Source organism: Chamaea fasciata, unplaced genomic scaffold (genome assembly GCF_029207755.1).
Source record: "Chamaea fasciata isolate MVZ Bird 193981 ecotype frontalis unplaced genomic scaffold, bChaFas1.0.hap1 SCAF_6, whole genome shotgun sequence".
Taxonomy (NCBI): domain Eukaryota; kingdom Metazoa; phylum Chordata; class Aves; order Passeriformes; family Sylviidae; genus Chamaea; species Chamaea fasciata.
This window is the reverse complement of record NW_027094091.1, coordinates 61,538,191-61,557,458: the sequence shown is the minus strand read 5'-3', so window position 1 is coordinate 61,557,458 and position 19,268 is coordinate 61,538,191. Positions and strand designations below refer to the sequence as shown.

General features: G+C 49.3%; 3 protein-coding genes across 7 annotated transcripts in view; 1 reads left to right on the top strand and 2 right to left on the bottom strand.

The window, feature by feature from the left end:
• HNRNPD (heterogeneous nuclear ribonucleoprotein D) overlaps positions 1-5,256 on the bottom strand; it is a 9,057-nt gene extending 3,801 nt beyond the window's left edge. For all 3 annotated transcript variants that reach the window (XR_010721554.1, XR_010721555.1, XM_066186610.1), the window contains exons 1-4: positions 4,910-5,256; positions 1,443-1,611; positions 710-871; positions 1-33 (exon numbers count right to left, since the gene is read on the bottom strand). The exon at positions 1-33 is cut by the window's left edge and continues 99 nt beyond it. Coding sequence is in view for 1 of the 3 variants with exons in the window: in XM_066186610.1 (XP_066042707.1) it covers positions 1-33; positions 710-871; positions 1,443-1,611; positions 4,910-5,109 (564 nt within the window). In the remaining 2 variants the exon portion in view is untranslated. The remainder of the gene's footprint in view (positions 34-709; positions 872-1,442; positions 1,612-4,909) is intronic.
• Positions 5,257-6,322: 1,066 nt separating this feature from the next.
• HNRNPDL (heterogeneous nuclear ribonucleoprotein D like) lies at positions 6,323-10,312 on the bottom strand. Of its 2 annotated transcripts, XR_010721556.1 has the most exons (9): positions 10,135-10,312; positions 9,673-9,841; positions 9,423-9,584; positions 9,028-9,159; positions 8,799-8,913; positions 8,057-8,224; positions 7,779-7,875; positions 7,293-7,396; positions 6,323-6,592 (listed from the first exon to the last, which is right to left on the bottom strand). XR_010721556.1 is itself a non-coding variant. In XM_066186616.1 (8 exons), exons 1-7 carry the CDS (start codon positions 10,221-10,223, stop codon positions 7,805-7,807), a joined length of 906 nt encoding a protein of 301 aa, XP_066042713.1. In that variant the 5' UTR covers positions 10,224-10,312; the 3' UTR covers positions 6,323-6,592; positions 7,779-7,804. The 2 variants fall into 2 exon arrangements, 1 of the variants encoding a protein (XP_066042713.1); XM_066186616.1 differs by lacking the exon at positions 7,293-7,396.
• A 232-nt stretch (positions 10,313-10,544) lies between these two features.
• On the top strand, positions 10,545-19,234 carry ENOPH1 (enolase-phosphatase 1). Of its 2 annotated transcripts, none has more exons than XM_066186617.1 (6): positions 10,545-10,771; positions 13,698-13,799; positions 14,663-14,865; positions 15,785-15,917; positions 16,189-16,312; positions 17,331-19,234. In XM_066186617.1, the coding sequence occupies exons 1-6, from the start codon at positions 10,688-10,690 to the stop codon at positions 17,468-17,470; spliced, it is 786 nt and encodes a 261-aa protein (XP_066042714.1). In that variant the 5' UTR covers positions 10,545-10,687; the 3' UTR covers positions 17,471-19,234. The 2 variants fall into 2 exon arrangements, with proteins under 2 accessions (XP_066042714.1, XP_066042715.1); XM_066186618.1 differs by lacking the exon at positions 10,545-10,771 and adding an exon at positions 10,942-11,222.
• The last annotated feature ends 34 nt before the right edge of the window (positions 19,235-19,268 follow it).

Sequence of the window (19,268 nt, the reverse complement as noted above, 5' to 3'; positions counted from 1 at the left end):
TTTGTTGTCCATGGGGAGCTCTATGGATTCGACCTGGTGGAAGACAAGTGATTTTACCTTTTATCCTGCCAAAATCCTCCTAACAGGTCATACTTGTTAACTGAAATTATTTAGACTTGAATATGACAACATGAATCTGACTACAAATACAGAGTCAAAGTTCTCTGTACATATGGCACATGAGACCTCCCAGACAAACAGTGAAGTCTTCAGCCCAGAGTGAACTGTCTCTAAGTTTGTAAGAGGGCACATATTTAGCAACCAAATTCCCTGAACAGAGTTATAACCTGAAGCTGGCACCATCTGATGACCAAAAGGGGAGCAGCAGCTGTAGCAAGTTCATACAAGACCAGCTTTTAAAAACTTTAGTGATACTTAACTCATCTGCACCACCAAAAACTGGTGACAAAGAGACAGAGACTACAGGGTTGCACAAAATTTAGGCAAAATTATCTCAATCTGTGCTACAGGAGATGAGCTGGGGTGGCTGAAGAGCATCTCATTCAACTGACCAAAGCACCAAACACCTGTCCCCCTCTCTGACTTTTCCCAGCTCCCCCTTCCATCAAACCAGGCTGTGCAACTCAGAGCCTGTAATTAAAACATTAAAATTCTGACCACTAACACACACGGAGCTACAATGGCCATTAAGCTTACATTAGCATCCATGCAGGCTGCACAAGTAAAAGCAGTTTGTTTCGCCACGTACCTCACCAAAAGCTCCAAAATATTCCCGTATTTTCTCCTCAGGTGTGTCTGGAGATAAGCCCCCAACAAAAATCTTTTTAACGGGTTCTTTTGTTTTCATGGCCTTAGCTCTTTTTGGATCAATGACCTTTCCATTCAGCTTGTGTTCCTTCTGGTCCATGACCTGAGGAAAATTAAAACACAATCTTACAGAGCTTAGTTAAAACTAAATGTTTCACTGCTGTTTTGAGTAAGGTCAAATGTACTTAAGTTTCAATACTTGGATCACACCAAAACACGGAGTTCTGTGATTTTTGATCACTATCCACTGACACAGTCAGTTCTGACAACTGGAACCACCTGTTACCCATCACAGAAGCAAGAGTATGATATTTCTCAAAAAGTACTCTTGTCATCCTCAAACCTTATGAAGTAAAAAATCTGTACTTTGGATATCACAAAAGTCATGAAGGTGAAAACTTTTCTATGTGCTGTATCCACAGCATTTTAGAAAAGCTAACAGCTAATTTTTGCTTGGATAGAGCCCAAATGTATCAAAGCTACTGGCTCTACTCTAGGGGTTCACATTACAGCTCTGGAATGCAAAGACTGGAAGTTCTTTGCAGATGCCGCTTTCACAGCAGCGGGCAGCAGACACCTTTACCAGGAGATGTCAAACAATGCCCACAGTGGTTCTAGGGAGCCCCTTCTCTCTGACACCTGACTTTGGAGGCGTTGCATCACATTAATCCCACCTTATCCACGCTCTCTGATTCCTTGAAGAGTACAAAGCCGAAGCCTCTCGATCTCCCAGTGATGGGGTCCAGCTTCAGAGTGCAGTCTACAACTTCCCCAAACTTAGAGAAGTAATCCTTCAGATCCTTCTTCGTTGTGTCCCAGCTAAGGCCACCGATGAACATTTTCCTGTTAAGACAAGTCGGTCAATCTGTAAATGTGTGTTACCCAAAATCCTGCACTGCCAAACTTTATGAGCTCAACTGCCTAATGAACGGAACCAGCAGGATTTTATCAGTCACTACACACACAGGCCTGCACTTTTTGACAACTTGCTTAAATGATTCTGGCCCAGACAGATAAAGACTTCCACATACACAAACATTTTTCACGGTCTTCTCCTGCAGCTGCTTACTCTGCTGTCCCAAGAAACCACTAGCAGTGACAAAAAGATATTCTACTACTTCTTTACATCCCCACAAAGGTTTAATTCCTTTCAGTTATCTGCGGAGCCTCCTCACAACTGTTCATGAAACACAGGCAGATTAGATTTGTAAGGAAGTGTGGTTAAAACAGAAGCATTTATCTACCAGTCGGACCGGGCATATGCCCAAATTAATAAACTAAAATAAAATTTAGTCAAGTTCTCTTCCCCAGAAAGCAGTTCAGAAAAAGCAAAGTACTGGATGGTCAGAAGTTCTCTTTCCTCACAAAAACTTTATATAAACACCTGGCATAATCCATTCTCATCGAGGGAATGTCTTTCCAATATTTCTATAGCACCAATGTTGCTAGGCAGATGTGTACAGCACGTAATTCATAATCTGTGCTTTCAAAAGCACACTGGAAGCTTAGAATCAAATCATAACCATCCTACCATGTTAGTAAGGCATTAAAAATTAAAATATGAAAAATCAAGCCAGTATACACACAAATGAAACATTCCAGGTTATTAGGCATAGGGCTTAGGAACTCATTCAAAAGAGGATTTGATTTGAGATGATCTCTTCTAATATTGATAAAGAAGATTTTACTGTGAGCTCTAACCAAAAAATATGATCCATTAGGATCTATAAAAGCGCTTCCTTTAAAGCTTTGCCCATTTTCACTGTCCCAATTTATTTCACAATCAGATACAGTTAACAGAAAACCTGAAAAACCACTGTATCAGGTTTCCAACCCTTCCACTTCCCACACACAAATATTCCTGCCAATCATGTAAAAGAGCATTGTACCTCCCCAACTCAAACTCTTTCGAATCAAAAGCTGCTCCTGTGAACTACCTCTGTTGAATTAGCTGTGCTCTCACAAAATTAACAAGAGCATTCAGTTTCTGACAAACATCCATAGAGGAGGGGTTCAGGAGCTTCAGATGTTCTTACAAGTCTCCAAATCTGTAAAGAAGGAGCACCAGTTCCACATCCCTTTATCCACTTTTCCAATTAGTTCCAGATGTCTCTTCAGCAAAGTACCAACAGGCCTTTCTATCAGCTGCGACTTCTTACTGTCTTCATGGCAGAAACGGCCCACCTTGGCAAACCAGCAGCCTCATGCCGGTACAGACAGTAAATCAAAGGCGCTTTCTGCTCTTTGTTCACCCATCATTAAGGCCCTTAGCTTGTCTGCTGTTCTGTGGAGGGTTTTTTAAGCAGCCAAACTGAAAACACAGAGCATCGTGCTTCTGACACGTGGGGGGCAGTGCTGCTCTGGCAGCTACTACTGAACTGACACTTGCTGCACAAACCACCTGTCTCAATAGTAACGTACAGACCCTGCTTTGTATCCCTAGGGACGGACAGACCAAGAACACGAGTTTGAAACCAACAGGCTCTGAAGGTTTTTCATCTCTCCACACAGTGACTGCACCTTGAGTGCACTCCCAGAGCACGGCTGCTTCAGCGTGCCCCTACACAAACTACTGCTCCAAGGTGACACTGAGCTCAGGGCAAGGCCACACCACAAACACGAGCACAACAACTCAGGAGCAGTGTCACAGCGCTGCCAAAAGCTTCTAAAATACATACGTTTCCTAGCCCACAGTCTGGCTGGTCTAACTTTCCCAAAATAAGTTACCAGAAGTGCACTGGGAAAGCTTTCAAACCCCAGACTTAGCTAAATAAGGTATCGCAGATATGGCTTTTTTTCCCTGTTGCTAACAGAAGTGCTGCCAAAACACTTTGTTTCCTGTGCAGCATTAAGAATTGACAGGTCAAAAAGACTGAACTAGACTACAAGTCAACGTGCGATACATGTAATCGCTGCCCAGTGCCACTGCATCGCTGAGAGACAACTTTTTCTAGGCTCAGTCGCCTCAAAAGAACCTGAGCTTGCCCATGAAAACCCTTTAATTGCTGTGCATTCAAGGGTAATAAGTAAAACAAACGTGCAAATTCCAAAGGCATTTAAAGCTGTTAAGAACAGATGAAAAGTAACAAAACCATTTTAATTTTTGCTAATTCCAGCAAAATACTCAAAAGAGGGTTTCTGTTTTCTCTCTCTGCATTACCCCAGATTACTGACATCTCTCTCAGCAACATCCCAGGTTATTGCAGAAGAAGGAAGACACTCAGGAAGGTTTTGCAGCACGTATGCAGGACACGGTAGTTAGTGCTTCTTTATCCAGGTTACTTTCTGCCTTGACCTGCAGCTCGAGTTTCTCAGGGGCCCAACAGGAGACAGCAGAGCACGTCAGCCTGGCACTGGATTTATTACAAATTTCACCGACAATACAAAAGGGACACTGTCCCAATCAGAGACCCGAGGAAGATTAACAGCTGTCTTTACTCTCCATAAAACAGTTATAGAACACGCTGAGTTGGAAAGGACCTATCAGAATCATCAAGTCCAACTCCCAGCCCTGCACAGGACACCCCAAGAGTCACCCCATGTGCCTGAGAACATTTCCCAAGTGCTTCTTGAGCTCCGTCAGACTCGGTGCCGTAACCACTTCCCTGTGGAGCCTGTTCCATTACCCAACCGCCCTCTAGCTGAACAACCTTTTCCTGGTGCATAACCCGAACCTCCCCCGGACTCAGCTTCCTGCCTGTTCGACTCCTACTCAAGTTCGGACACCACCTAACATGCTCCTCCTGACAGCAAGTTCCGTGAGGAGCAGAGGACTGTTTCAGGCTGGGAAGAAGTCCCGGTGCCTGACGCCCGTGGCACTCAGCTGACACGCTGTAATGTTTGCAGCACAGGGCAATGCGACCAGAGCATTCGGCTACACAGAGTTACGGTCTTCACGCACGCACCGCACTTTTACTCATACAAAAGGCATCGCTGAAAAGAAAAATTAGTAAAAGGGGTCTGCAGTTCCAGGCACACCACACCGTTAGTACACTGCGGGACCAGACGCCGCCCCCGCCGCCCGGCCCGGCCCGGCCCGGCCCGTGACGTCTCCGAGGCGCCAAGTAAACAAACAGGGCGGCGAACGGGGCCGGGGGCGCGGGGCCCCGCCCGGGACACACAGCCCGCCCCCGCCGCTCACCCCTCGTCCTCCTCGTTCTTGCTGGCGTCGATCTTGGCTCCCTCCGACTCGATCCCGCCGCCGCCGCCGCCGCCGCCGCCTCCCCCATCGGTGCTCGCCGCCCCCGCCTGCCCCTCGGGCTGCTCCGCCGGCTCCGCCGCGCTGCCCCCGGCGCCGGCCGCTACCGCCGCCGAGTCCAGAGCGAACTGCTGATCCGACATGGCGCCGCCGCCCCGCACCGGCCACCCCCGGTGCCGCCGCCTCCCCGCCGAGGCCCCGGCCCCGCTGGCGGCCCCGGCCAAGCGCGCCGATCCCGCCGATCCCTCCTCCTCTTGCTCCCTGTTTTTAATGGCGCCGCCACCGACCCAACCTAAAATGGCGGCCGGAAGGAGCGCGGCGGGCGGGACACGTGACGCCGCCCCCGGGAGCCGGGGGGAGCGCGGGGGGAGCGCCGGCACAGCCCCGGCAGCGGCCGGAGCCGGGGGGCCGCCACGGACCGTCACAGAATCCAGAGGGCTGGACTGGGCCTCTGGAGACCGTCCAGTCCGGCCCCCCGCCCAAAGCAGGGCCCCCTGGAGCGGGTGACACAGGAACGGGCCGCCCTGGGTTTGGAATGGCTCCAGAGAGCGAGACTCCGCAACCTCCCTGGGCAGCTGTGCCAGTGCTCTGCCACCCTCAGGGTAAAGACGCTCTTCCTCAGGTTTAGGTGGAACTTGTTGGGTTTGTTAGTGGCCACTGCTCCTCACCCTGTCACTGGGCACCACTGTGAAGTGTCAGGCACCATCCTCCTGGCACCTGCCTTTGAGACACTGATGTGCATTGCTGGGATCCCCTTCAGTCTTCTCCAGACCGCACTGGCCCGGCTCCTGCAGTCTCTCCTCGTAAGGGAGATGCTCCAGCCCCCTCATCACCTCTGAGCCCTTCACTGGACCCTCCTCTCCAGGAGCCCTTTGCCTTTCTTGTGCTGAGGAGCCCAGAGCTGGACAGAGTACTCCAGGTGTGACCTCACTAGGGCCGAGGAGAGCAGCAGGATCAAAGATTGAAGTAAAACTTGGCTCTCAGCAGAGCTTTGTGTATTAACAAACCACCGCAGCAATGAAGCCATGTCCCTGTGGCACAAGCCTCCCTCAGCCGGTGTGGAGGACAGTGCTGCACAAATGCAGCATAGGAACTCACTGTTTACTGAGAAACACTGATATGTTGTGCCACAGACCACTCTTGCCTCGTTGCTGCAGAGAGGAGGACGTGACTGCCATCTTCCACAATGACGCTAATTCCAAGCACTCTGGCGCTCTCAGAACAGAGCAGGAGGAAGAATGGGGTGGATGGTATGGACCTGTTCTCACAGTAACCTGATCTCCAGAGAGGTACCTGCCCTTCTATCCAAGTAAAACTGTAGTTACACCACTTTAAGGTGACAGCAAGACTACACACTCACTTAAGTAAGCATTTATTAGAGAATCTTTTAACATGAAATTATACAAATAAAGTTTGTATAAACACAAGTCCACATTGTGTCATAACATGAATGGCAAAAAGAAAGTAAAAACCATAAAAGAAAACTAGTCGGCCGCTATGTACAGTTGGACACAGTTGTGTCGTACACTAAAAGTCTTTTACAAAATAGTCATTTCCTCTCACGAAGACCACCCTCCATTCACTCACGATGCGCTGCAAGATGGCTTTTTGGTGCAGTATCTCTACCTAAAAAATCAAGACAAAATGCATGTCAGATCTGTGGCAATTACTACAGGATTGTTAAAAGGTCCATTTTCATGAACTGCTTTAAGTCTTCTATATATTCCTTTCTTCACTGTTAAAGATCATATGCATATTTATTAAGGTAACACAAGAGAGGTTTGATTAATTACCCATCAGTAATTTATTTTTCCCAAATACTGCCATTCAGCCCATCTAGGAGGCTGCTCCAAAACAACAACCATCCGCTTTAGATAAGTAAGCAGGCTCTGGATCACTTTCTTTTCCACTGGAAACACTGCCAAAAGGCCTTCTGATTATTTGTTCATACAACTAAACGACTTATGTGCAACACACGTCAGGTCACTTTAGTTCAGACAGTCCATATGCATATGATCTTTAATGTTTATCCAGATTTAAAAGTTCGTTTTGGTTTGCAGATTTCACTATTAGCTATAAAAAGAAAAAAGCAAGCATTAAAATCTTAAAGAATGCACATTTAAAATGAGGTTCCACAATTGAAATACAACACTAAACAGAAGACCAAATGATTAAGCTGTAAAGGCATTTATGTACTTTAACTCCTGTAAAAAACCATTTAAGTTAAAGACACTTAATCTCCAAAAAAGATTAAAAAAAGAAGCCAAAGTCTGAAGTTTTCCACTTTAATCTTTACGCTGGTACATGAAGTTGGAAGAGACCATACCACAGGACAGCGTTTTCTGGTGTATGCCTTGCGCTCTGCCTGCAACGTGCGACCCCAGAGATAGACGTGGTCAGGGTGACACACGGCCTGCAATGAAGTTCCCGCTGGCGGGTACAAACAAGGTATAATGTCAGAGTTAGAAGACAACATTCTTGTTTTCCTTAAGTTGTACCCATTTCAGTACTTTACCTGTTAATACTTCTAATAAGTTTAATTATTCCTCTAGACCACCTGGTACACAACGCAAACCAGAAAAACTCTTATGTTTTTCTGAAGTACTAAAGAAGATAAAGTCACATTTTTACAAAGTTAAAGATCTATAGACACGTAGGCAAAGCTGGGTTTAAAAAAAAAAGTATTTTTTAAGTTAACAAAAGCTTAATTAAAGGAAAAGTCATGCTAGGCAAGTTTTTACTCTTCGTTTGTCTATTGATCTTTAAATTAGATTAGACATAGTCGGAGTGGAGCTTGCACTCGTGTACACACCTGTTGCTCAGGTACTAGGTACTGCTTTAGTAGGGCTGGTAGTTGTTTTGGTGGTTGCCGCCTCCACGGGACGCCTTCCCATATGTGCTTTGCTGGCCTGCAGGGAACGCGTGGGGAAGGAACACAAGCGTTAACCCACAAGCATCAACATCCAGCCCCAGAAGGAGACTGCACACAGCAGAGAGATCTCCTCTTTAGAGCCATGGGCAGAGTAAGAGCAACGTTCCACAGAGGGGATGCGTGCTCTTGTTGTCGGGATGGAGGGCAAGACCACTTACCACTGTAATCTGTGTATCCCGGCCCATATCCATAGTTGGGATAGTTGTACCCAGAGTAGTCGTAGCCTCCATAGCCACTGTAGCTCTGATCACTGTAAGCGCTGTTGTAATTCCCATAGCCTTGATCGTAGTAGTTATTAAATCCTTGGTTCCAGTTTTGTCCCTGACCTGAAAGCAAGTATAGCAAGTGTAAGTTTCAAAACTTACTTCACTTCTCTCCTGTGCCCTTCATCTAACTTTTTGGATATGGGAATAATCAGTAATTGCCTGAGCAGCAAGTGACAGCATGAGGCAAGCCTTACTGCGTGGTCTGAGTTGTGACTGTTTGACCTTTAAAGATTGACATGCATTAACCTGTAGCAACAGCTGATTTCTTCTGATCCATTTGAAGGTGCAGCAGTGACCACCCCATTCCTTAGCAAACAGCCCCTGGTTTCTGGCCCACGGGCCAATTAAGTGTATCCCTTCCAAGTGAAAGTGTAACTGCACTGGCTACACTGCACTAAGGGCGTACAAACGCTGTACCCTATGTCCACCTTGCCCCTTCACCACTTAAATGCAATCAGAGCAAGATGAGATTGCTCAGCTTCAACAAGCAACCATAACCACCAAAACACCACTAATTAACAGGCTACTTTGCACATTTGATTTAAACATGAGATGTGCACACAGCCTGCAACCTGGAATATCCACAGAGTGTCTGGTGAGTACTTACATTAATAGAACCACTGAGAACACTCACCCCGTCCACGCCCCCGTCCGCCTCCACGTCCACCAGAAGAATTGCTTTTCCCTCCTTTCTGCTGCTGCTGCTGCTGCCTGTACACCTCTTTGGGCTGTGCTACTTTGATCTCACACTGTAAGGACAGAAATCTTTTAACTTATCAAGAATTCCAAGAGAATTTTGTGATCTGCTTTCACAGAAGCCTACAGAGATAGATTCCACATGCTAAGAACAAGAGTTTTCCCACCTTGCCCGAACCAATCTGGTGGTATCTGCTCTCTAGTAACTTCTTTACTGGCTCTTCGTCTGTGTATGTGATAAAACAGAAGCCCCTCCTTTCATTCGTCTTTGTATCCATGGGAAGTTCAATGTTTTCAATCTGAAATTAAAATAAATATAAACATTAAATATAATACATGAAATCTGTAGGCAACTTTTTATGCCACCAAAAACCATCTGGGAGCGCAGAATCTATGCTGACTACTTCTGGCAGCTATAAACCAGACCATTACAATTTTATGGAATCATTAACGTATAGATTCAACTATCTCTGGTTTTGGCCAACTACCTCCTCACAAATTCTTTCTTAAAAGAGAGCAAGACTACACTTGAGTACCGCTGGTGTATGCAAATATACTATACCTCGCCAAAAGCACCGAAGTACTCCTTAATCTGTTCTTCAGATGTATCTGGACTCAGCCCACCAACAAACACTTTTTTGGGTGGCTCCTTCCCTTTGAGCGCTTTTGCCCTTTTAGGATCTATTAACTTCCCATCCAGTTTGTGTTCCTTCAGTTCCAACACCTAAAAGGCAGACAAAGAAATAAAACCTTAGATCCCTACAGCTACAAGAGCCGGCTTCATGCCATCGGTCCGCAGGAAAAGCGCCCACCTTCTCCACGCTGGCAGCATCCTTGAAGAGCACGAACCCAAACCCCCTCGACCTTCCAGTGACCGGGTCTGTTTTGATTGTGCAATCCACGACCTCGCCAAAGCGCGAGAGATACTCCGTCAGGTCCTTCTTGCTGGTGTCCCAGCTGAGGCCTCCGATGAACATTTTCCTGGAGGGCAGGACACGCGCACGGATTCGGGTGAGGGAGAGCCGGGGGAGCCCCCCCGCGCCCCCACAGGCCGCCGGTGACGTCACGGCCCCGCTCGGCCCCCCCGCCCGTGTCCCCGCCCCGCGGAAACTGGGTCACCCGCCCGGGACACAAAGGCGGGCGCGGCCATGGTGCGGGAAGGGAAGGCCGCGCTCCCCCCGGCCACCGAGCCGCGCCCCCGAGCCGCGGGGCGGGCGGAGGAGACAAACGCGCGACTCCCCCACACCTCCCCCCCACCACGTCCCCGGCCCTACCCGTCGTCCTGCTGGTTCTTGCTCGCGTTGATCTTGGAGCCCTCGGCGAACTCCTCCTGGCCGCCGCTCATCTCGGTCGCGTCCTCCATGGCGGGGTGAGGGCGGCGGGGGTGCTCGTGCGAGCGGCGAGACAGCGGAGACCTGCGCCCGGCAGAAAATGGCGGCGGAAGAGATCCGGGCACCGCCTGCGCCTCCCTTATATACCCGCGCCGGCAGCCAATCAGCGCCGCCCTCCCGCCCGGCGCCGCAGCGCCCCCGGCGGCCCGCGGCGGGGCTGCAGCAGCCGCCCTGCGGCCGCCATCGCGCGGGCTGGGCCGGGCCGGGGCCGCTGCTCCCGGCGGGCGCGGGCACCGCCGCACCGGCTACCGGGACGGGCGGGCGCCGGGGCTGAGCGGGCCGGCCGGCGGTGGGTTGTAACGCGTCACCCGGAAACCTCGTTCCGGGGGCGGCGGGGAGGGGCGGGGCGGGCGCTCCGTGGGCGGGCACAGGCGGCGCGGCGCTCCCCGCCGCCGCCGCGCGTCCCCGGTGCGCCCCACGTGCCGCCGCCGCCGCCATGGGCGTGCTGCCGGTGCCGGCGGAGGTGCGCGCCATCCTGCTGGACATCGAGGGCACCACCACCCCCATCGCCTTCGTCCAGGTGAGACCCGGTGGCCGCCGGCACCGCGAGTGCTGCGGTAGCATCGCCGCCCCTGTCGTGACCCCCCAGCCCTGGCGTCGCGGGGGACTCCCGTAGCATCGCCGTCCGTACCGTGACCTCCCCTGCCCTGCCAGCTCCCCTCAAGGCAGGCCGAGGTGCCGCCGGGAGCGAAAGCCGTGACCCGTTTTCTGCGTTTCTCCGAATAATGCTGGCGAGAGAATACGCCTTGTCTTGCCGATCGGCCGCCCCCTTGGTGGGCAGGAGAGCAGGTCGCTGCCGCGGAGATTCGGGCAGGTCAGGGATTTTTTCCATGGATATAGGGCAGTTGGAGTGCTCGCAGCCTCATCCGGGAAAAGCCCTCGAGCATCGCTGTTCCTTTGATGGCTGGAGCTGCAGCACCGCACCCGGGTCTGCAGAGAGCCTCAAGTGCGCGATCCCTTTGAAGTACGATGCTTCTTGACCTTAATTTCAGTAATTACCGATTTGCAGTAATCGATATTTGTTGGGGTTATTCCCCTCGGGAGGGGCTGGTACAGCCAGGTGCCCGCGGCGTGCCGGGGGAGCGTGTCCTGCCCTCGGGAGGGCAGCGCGGGGGACACACCGACCGAACGCGACAGGGACCGTAGTGGCAGCGAGTGGCTTCCCTTGCCTAGGGAAAAGCTAAAGGCTGCTGGAAATGCCGGTTTAGGGGCAGAACCGAGGGGACTGGGAAGTCTGCGAGTCATAGGCGCTCGGAGAACCGCAAATTGTAGTAGCCGCGGGTCCTTCCTCTCCGGGAGGCTTTGGTTCGCGGCAGGGAGCGGCTTGCTGAAACAGCGAACGGATGTATCCCTTCTCCTGCCGATAGTTAACCTGGATTTCTCCATGAGACATCACAGCTTTTGGTAGATCTTTGCGGCCAGTGCCTTGCAGAGGTGCTTTGTGACCCACATGGCAGGTGAAGGCTCCTTTCAGGCTTTCTAGAGGCTTCTGCTAAACACAGTCGAACAGATGAACAGCATGACCTACATCTGTGCTGTCCATGTTCTTCCAGTGCTCTGGAAGAAACTTCAGGCCTAGGTGGCATTACACCTGCCTCCCTCCCCTCGATATCTTTCAATTCAAACAGCTCAGGTTTTGGACAGCTCAGGTTTCTCACTAAATATCTAACAGAGCAACTAAGTTGTTTCTGTTCACCTTGAAGCTGTTTTGCAGTTGTGCAAACAACAATGCCATGCACCTGAGACTTTGGGTTTCCACCCAAAGTCCTTCTGTTGCAGGGAGGCCAAGTGAGTTTTGGTTCTCAATAAAATTCAGTTTGATGGAAATCCTGAAAATGCTCGGAACAAGTTAGTTCATTTGGTCTTTCAGTTAACCTCTATTTGCCTTTGAAAGGTCCACTGATGGTTCAGCAATTTATTCTTCAATATTAAACGATTTTATTTAATCTTTTCTCTAATGTTAGGATTACTGAATCTGCAAAGTAAGGAAATAGAACGAGTCAGTTGATGGGTGGATTAAGGAAAGATCCCAGAAAAGAGAGTATTTGGAATCTTTCTTTCACACAGACTCATGGCCTATTAAACTTGGTACATCATTGACTGGGATCACTCTTGACATCCGTAAACCATCTGTCTCACTGGCTCTTCACTACTCCATCTGTCACTTGGGTGTCCCCTCTTAGTTCACGGACCGATGCATTTGCCAGTGAACCAAGATTTTTTTGCCCTTTTAAAATCCCCCAAATCACAGAACCCACTGATCTTTCAGAGTCTGTCTGGAAGTTTTTCAGCACAAGAGTATGAAACACTGCTTTTGAAAAACAATTGGGTCCTTTTGACATCCGAGTTGTAAAGGAGGTTAAACCAAGCCAGCAGGTCAGCTGAATTTCCCAACGGATTCTCTTTAATTTTCTCCATTATTTAAAAGATAGTTTGAAAGTAAAGGAAATAAGAAAGTAACTGGGGGCATTACAAGGCTTTTGATTTCCCTAGACAAGTTTGTGGTAATTCTTTAGGCAATTTGCATTGTTTTTAAAATAAACAACATGGAAAACACAGTATTAGAGCAATAGAAAATCCTGCAGTTCTGCCACCACATCACACTCTCAGGACCACTGCTTTCTTAATTCAGTAACAAGCTAATGACAACCAACAAGGAACAAGAAACTAGAAACTATGGGCCATTTTTTGAGGAGAGGTGAGTTCAGGTTAATTTTTTCCCAATTAAGTTCTCTACCCAAAGGAAGGACTTCCCTGCCCTTTTCCTTGACCTGAGGCTTCCCACACACAGCGATGCATGGTGGCTGGTTGTGGCTTCTGACTTGTGAAACACCACTAATGAGAGCAATTTGTAATTATTTCTGGTTGCCCTTGGGATCTCTGTGAAGGTTTGTAATTTTCCTGTGGCACTTTTCCCAAACCCCATTTAATATAATTTGCAAGACTGCCCTGTGGTGTTCAGTGTCACCGGACCAGGCTTTTAATTTTAAAAGGTTGTTTAGCTTTGCTTAGAGGTTGAGATGTGTTTTCAGAATGACCTTTGCAAGGACAAGTGCCCCATCAAAAATACAACAGCCTATCTTACCTGTTCAGAGTACATACAGCCTTGTACTCCTCAGCTGGTGGGAATGTGGGGTCACATGTGCCATTTGAGACATTTTTTGGCAAGCCCAGGAAAAGTGATCACCCACCTTTCGCTTTAAAACTTTCAGCTACGTAAACATTTGTGTAAAAAATCCACCTGTGCTGATCCTGGCCTGGGGCTGGCTCAGTGCTGTGACCAGGCAAACACCCTTGGCAGGAAGTTCCACCAGCTGCAGCACTGTAAGGGAAGCTTAAGTTTGGGAAAATGACTGTACATGGCAGCATGTGCGATCGGTTCCTTTCAAAGCCGGTCAGCCTCACCTCTGCCAGGTTAAAGGAGCAGCTTCCTGTTTTTCTGCCAGGAGACCTTGTTCCCTTACATCAAAGACAACGTGAAGGAGTATCTGCGTGCCCACTGGGAGGAGGAGGAGTGCCAGCGGGATGTCGGACTTCTGAGGAAACAGGTTAAGTAACAGAGTTATTCCTTGTCTCTGCATTGTCGTAGCATGCCCGAGGCTTCAGGTCACTTGGATTTCAGGTCACTGGTCACCCCACATTTGTTCCTATCTCTTTGCCCTCATCCACGGAGGCCAGTTGCCTCGATGGTTGGATTCTCCCCCATCCAAAGCGTAGGGTTGTGCTTGGCAGGCAGCAGCTTCCCTCAGCTCAGCTTGCCTTTCACAGCCCCTGGGCAGCAGCTGGGGCAAGACTTTCCAGCTTTTTGCCTGCACTGTGCCCTTCTCTTGTTGAATCCAAACCTCTTTTGGGAAGCAGCACGGGGGGATGGCAGAGCACTTGTTCCACACAGGGCAGTGGATGCTGCTTCTGTACAGGGACACAGCATCAATTTGAGACTTGTGGCTGAAGCCAACAAATGCATTTGCTTCTTTGCCTTAATTACAGTAATTAAATACTTAAGCAAGCATAGTTCTCATTAGAGTATTTACAATACGGCTACAGTAATGCTAATTGTTTGGTTTGGAAAGTACAATCCAAGCAAGTAGTTCTAAACACAACTGAAGTCTCAATTTTCCATTGAGAAAAGCATTCAGACGTTGTTGTAATCCCTCACGTGAAGAGCAGTTCAAGCAGTGTCCTGCACAGGGGTGCATGGAGGCAGGTGTTAGACCACTTTCCTACATTAGAGGTGTTGAAATTGCTCCACCTCTTCCTTCCCCTCTTCTTATCGTGGATGATTGCACAGAATCACAGAATATTCTGAGCTGGAGGGGACCTGCAAGGATCAGCCAGCCCAACTCTTCAGTGAACAGGGATCAAGCCCACGACCTTGGCACTGTTAACACCATGCTCTCATGCCACTTTCCAGGCTCAGGAGGACTCCAGCCTGGACGGGGCCGTGCCGATCCCCCTGGAGAGCGGCAGCGGGGAGGAGGAGCTGGAGCGCGTCATCCAGGCGGTTGTGGACAACGTGCACTGGCAGATGTCCCTGGACAGGAAGACCACGGCACTGAAGCAGCTGCAGGGCCACATGTGGAGGGCAGCCTATGCCACCGGGCACGTCAAAGGAGAGTGAGTAATTGTGTGAGTAGTTGTGTGCCCTCTCCCTGGGGGGCAGGTGTGGGGGGCAGCTTTCCTCAAAGTTTATTGGCAGAATAGCTGCGTAAGCTATTCCTGGGAACAACTCCACTTACAAGTACTAGTAGCATCACTAGCTCAGCAGATAAAGCCAATATTTGAGAGCTTTCTTGGTAAACTAAAAGTCTAAGGCACAGTATCTTATAGTTGTCTGTCTTGCATTTTTTATCCCCAAATTGCACTCATATTTTGGAACAAGTATAAACATGTCAGGGTTGTAGGGTCAGACCCTTTCAGTTGTTTCCTCCTGCTTTGTCTTTTACCTGTGTGTTTCCTGCCTTTCCGCTTCTTCTTGTCCTCAGGTTCCACTTTATGTTTCAGCCACAACACAGGAGTGCATAAGTAGGGACAACTGAAATTAAGCCTGATCTTCTTACTTAAGAGATACTTGGTTAAACTATGCATTTCAGGTCTCTAAGTAAGTAAAACAAGCCCATAAATTCACAAAGTGTTTTGTCAAATGAGGAAGGAGGAAGAAGAAAATGAGCTCACAGAAAAATGTAAACATCCACCAGAGAAAGTAACAAACCCCAAAAACAAGTCAGGAGAGACAGATATCCTGTTTGTTTCATTTTTAAAAACAAGGCTAAATTGTCTTACAGTGACCCAAAAACTGTGGAGAAAGCTGCCTGCTTGGCTGCATTCAAGGAGTGAGATCTCTAAAATCTCCTTGCGCAGCTCTGCATCACCTGCTGCTGGAAGAGACTCCCTGGTTTCAGGAGCCCTGAGCAGATTGAAAATTAAGTCCCCTTGCAAACTAATGGGACAAAACTAATTGTCACAGTGCCTGGCTAATGATGTCCCTCCAGGTGCCTCTGGGTTTGCCCTTACCTCCTGCCCTGTTTTGCTCCAGAATCTTCGAGGACGTTGTTCCAGCCATCCGGAAGTGGAGGGAAGCAGGGATGAAGGTCTATATCTACTCCTCAGGCAGCGTTGAAGCCCAGAAGCTTCTGTTTGGATACTCTACAGAAGGTGATATCTTAGAGGTAGATAACATTACCACCTTCCTTACAGCTTTTCCCCCTGCAGAGCACTCCCCTCACAACCTCCCTTGCTGTAATAATACTTTGTGTATGAATTCTGTGACAGGAAGCTGGGGCAGTGGGTTTGATCCATGAGAATCCCGCTCAAGCAGTTGACTGTGAGAGCATGGCTGCACCAACCCCTCATTACTGTGGCAGAAAAGGAGGGAGGGAGGTTTATCCCTGCTCTTCAGGTGGCACTCAGCAATGGCCTGTGCTTCTCTCTCTCTTTCAGCTCTTTGATGGCCACTTTGATACCAAAATAGGCCCCAAGGTAGAAAGTGAGAGCTACAGGAGGATCGCCGCCAGTATTGGGTGCGCCACCAACAACATCCTCTTCCTGACAGATGTCCCTCGAGGTACGTGACCTGCCAGTCCTGCTGGCTCTCACCTGTGCAGGGGAGCCAGCTGCTCTTCAAAGGTGCACTGCTGACTTCTTTCAAGCCCCCCAGAAACGCTTCAGCACCTTCCCTCTAGCTACTGCCATCCTCCTTCTTTACACACCCGGGCTTGCACACAGCAAGCAGCGGGATGTCCGTGTGCAGCGCTGCAATGAGGGAAAATAGGTCAAGTAGAAAACCTGCCTTTGCACCAGCCAGGAGGGAGAGACTGCTGAAGCAGAGCTGAAGCATGCGCCATTTACAAACAGGGTCAGTGGTTTGGCCAGTGCTCAGGGGAAATGATGGTGTTTGCTGTGTTGCTACGTGGCTGGTTCTTCGTGCCACTCACGGTTAGGTTGTGTTCAGCAGCAGGAAAACATTGCTTCAGGTTGCCAAGGCTTGACCCCTGGAAAGCCAGGCTTGAGAAAGCTAATTTGATTTCCTGCTTTTGCTGGAATCATTTTTCTGGCAGAAATGGCACTGAGTCTCAGTCTAAGCCAGCTCAGTCCCTGGAGTTAGTCCTTACCTCCTCCCCAGCTTTGGCAGCAGAGCTGGTGGGAGCTTGTAGTTACCTCCTTTTCCCTCGATCATCTTCCAGTGGCCTTTTGTGCTCGGGGAGCAAAAAGAAGCTTGTGAGAAGTGACTGGGGGAGGGGGGTGTTTGACTCACAAATGCCATAGGCTGACCACAGCCTCATGACAGGACTCGAGCTGATGGATGGTGCATGCTGCCTGCAAGGTGCCTTGGACAGCCATCAGCTGGCAGAGGGGAGGGGATGGTGAGGCAGCCAGCTCCTGTCCATTCCTGCAGCTACAGCCATCCACAGCAGGTCTGCCAGGAGCTGGTTCCTCTAGAGCCCTGCCACGTGCAAACGCTGCTTTCTCAGTCTCAGCCCTTAAAAGCACTGGAGTGTTCTGGGGCATCCTCAAGCCTCAAGGACCCTGATGTGAAGGGGTCAGTAACAGCTCTCACCTGCACTCTCCCTGCTCTGTTTCAGAAGCCAATGCGGCCGAGGAGGCGGACACTCACGTGGCTGTGGTGATCAGACCGGGCAACGCAGGGCTCACGGACGATGAGAAATCCTATTACAGCCTCATCTCGTCTTTCACCGAACTTTTCTTGCCTTCCTCCACTTAGGGAAAGCGGTGCACGCACAAAAGACTGTGCTCCACCTAATTGTCCTTGTGAAATGTTAGGTAATTTTGTCCATAATCAGAATTTCAGACCAAATCCACATTATGTCTTGGGCCTCGTGCAGGCAGGTATGGATGGAGAGTATGGTGCGGGGTCCCTAGTGCAGTAGGACAGAGGCCTGCTGCCAGCTGGAGCTGGGAACAGGGCAGGGAGCAAGCACCCATGAGCCCTGCTGTTCCTCCCCTTTCCTGGCTAGCAGTTAGCTAAGGGAATGCTTCCTTCAGACTCATCCACTGAAATCTGGTGCTGAGATGCCCCACCGTGAGCTCTGTCATTTTTAGAAGCAGTCTGCAAACAAGGTTTATGTCCCCTTGTCCCAGAGGGAGCGCTGGGGACCATGGGGGGACATGTGAGCTTCTCCCTGCAGATAGGATTTCTGGCTAAGTCAAAAACATTCTGTTAGGATTCCTAAAACAAAATGCAAATTGTGAGCTATAATACAGTAGGTTCAGGCTGCCACAGAAAAAGCCAGCCCTTGCTGCAGGCAGGCTCTTTAGACAAGGAACAATGTATATCTTGGCTGTGTCTGCAGCAGCTCTAGGTACAAAACAGGACAACTTGCATTTGGAAGCTGCTTAGAGCTCCACAGCCAGCCTACCCAGAATGAAGTCGAGTATAAATACAGCTTTAAAAATTAAATTCTGGACACACTTCACTGCTGCATCATGGTGCTGGGCTATGGCATACAACTGGCTGAACCCCAAAGTCAGCCTGACAGCAATTCTGAATATCTCAGCCCTGACCCATGGAGCTCCTCCTCCAGCCAATACCACCCAGTCACATGTTCATTGCACTGGTCAGCTGTGAGCAAACCTTGCCAAACTGCTCCTGAGGGCAGACATCCTGCTGCATTTGGTGAGAATTGAACCCCTGACCCTTTCACCTTACCTAAATTGTGCCAATGTAGATCAGATGGTCATGGAGCTTTTCCTAATGTAGTAAATAAAAACACAACTTTGCTTTTATTGTGTTCACTCCATCACAGCATTTAGCCTTCCTGTCTTAGCACCAGTGATCCCAGCACCTAAAAGGCAAATTTTTAATTTTATTTCCAAACCTGTGAACACTGTGTTCCTGCTTTCACCTTCCCCAGTCCTTTCTTTAAGGCCAAGGAAGCTGTACTACCTCCCTGACCATTTTAGGATTTCAGTTGTGGCTCAGTGCAAGAGTAAGAGCCACAGGGAGGTTATGCCTGGCAGTAGTGGAGTCAGAGGTAGTCTGAAACTCCAGTCTGAAATCCCCATTCCCTGCTGCTGGCACTTCATGCATGGGTGTCTTGCCCTCACAGCCAGCCAGAATATGATATCTGCATGCTGCCTTCCTGAGCTCTGATCTACACCTACAGCTGTCCCTGCTGAGGGAGGCTGATGGGTAAAGAACAAGGAAGAGACAGGCACTTGGGGAGGAAACCACATTGTGCCAGCATGGCCCTTCTAAAAATTTAATAGTAGCAGGTCAGGCTGTGGGTCAAATGCCTTTCTGGGCTGGGCAATGGGTGTGATCCTGGTCCTAGAAAGAGCCTGCTAATTAGTGCTGTTACAATAAGTGTATCTGCATGGCTGAATGGTCCCTGGCTTCCATAAGTGATAATGTTAATCATTACACTGTAAATAAATACTCACCTTTTGTTTTGCCTTTGCCATCAGAAAGCTATGCTTGGGGTAGGGACAAAAATAAAGCTCACTTTCTCCATAAAAGCACTTTATTTAGTGGTCATGTTTCAGTGTATATCAGTTGTCAT

Coding starts and splice junctions, on each gene's coding strand:
- ENOPH1 (XM_066186618.1), top strand. CDS start 10,977: ATGCTGGCGAGAGAATACGCCTTGTCTTGCCGATCGGCCGCCCCCTTG. Junction 11,223..13,697: donor CGATCCCTTTGAAGTACGAT/GCTTCTTGACCT, acceptor TTTTTCTGCCAG/GAGACCTTGTTCCCTTACAT. Junction 14,866..15,784: donor ACCGGGCACGTCAAAGGAGA/GTGAGTAATTGT, acceptor GTTTTGCTCCAG/AATCTTCGAGGACGTTGTTC.
- HNRNPDL (XM_066186616.1), bottom strand. CDS start 10,223: ATGGAGGACGCGACCGAGATGAGCGGCGGCCAGGAGGAGTTCGCCGAG. Junction 9,585..9,672: donor ATGCTGCCAGCGTGGAGAAG/GTGGGCGCTTTT, acceptor TCTGCCTTTTAG/GTGTTGGAACTGAAGGAACA. Junction 8,225..8,798: donor CGGACGGGGGCGTGGACGGG/GTGAGTGTTCTC, acceptor ACTTGCTTTCAG/GTCAGGGACAAAACTGGAAC.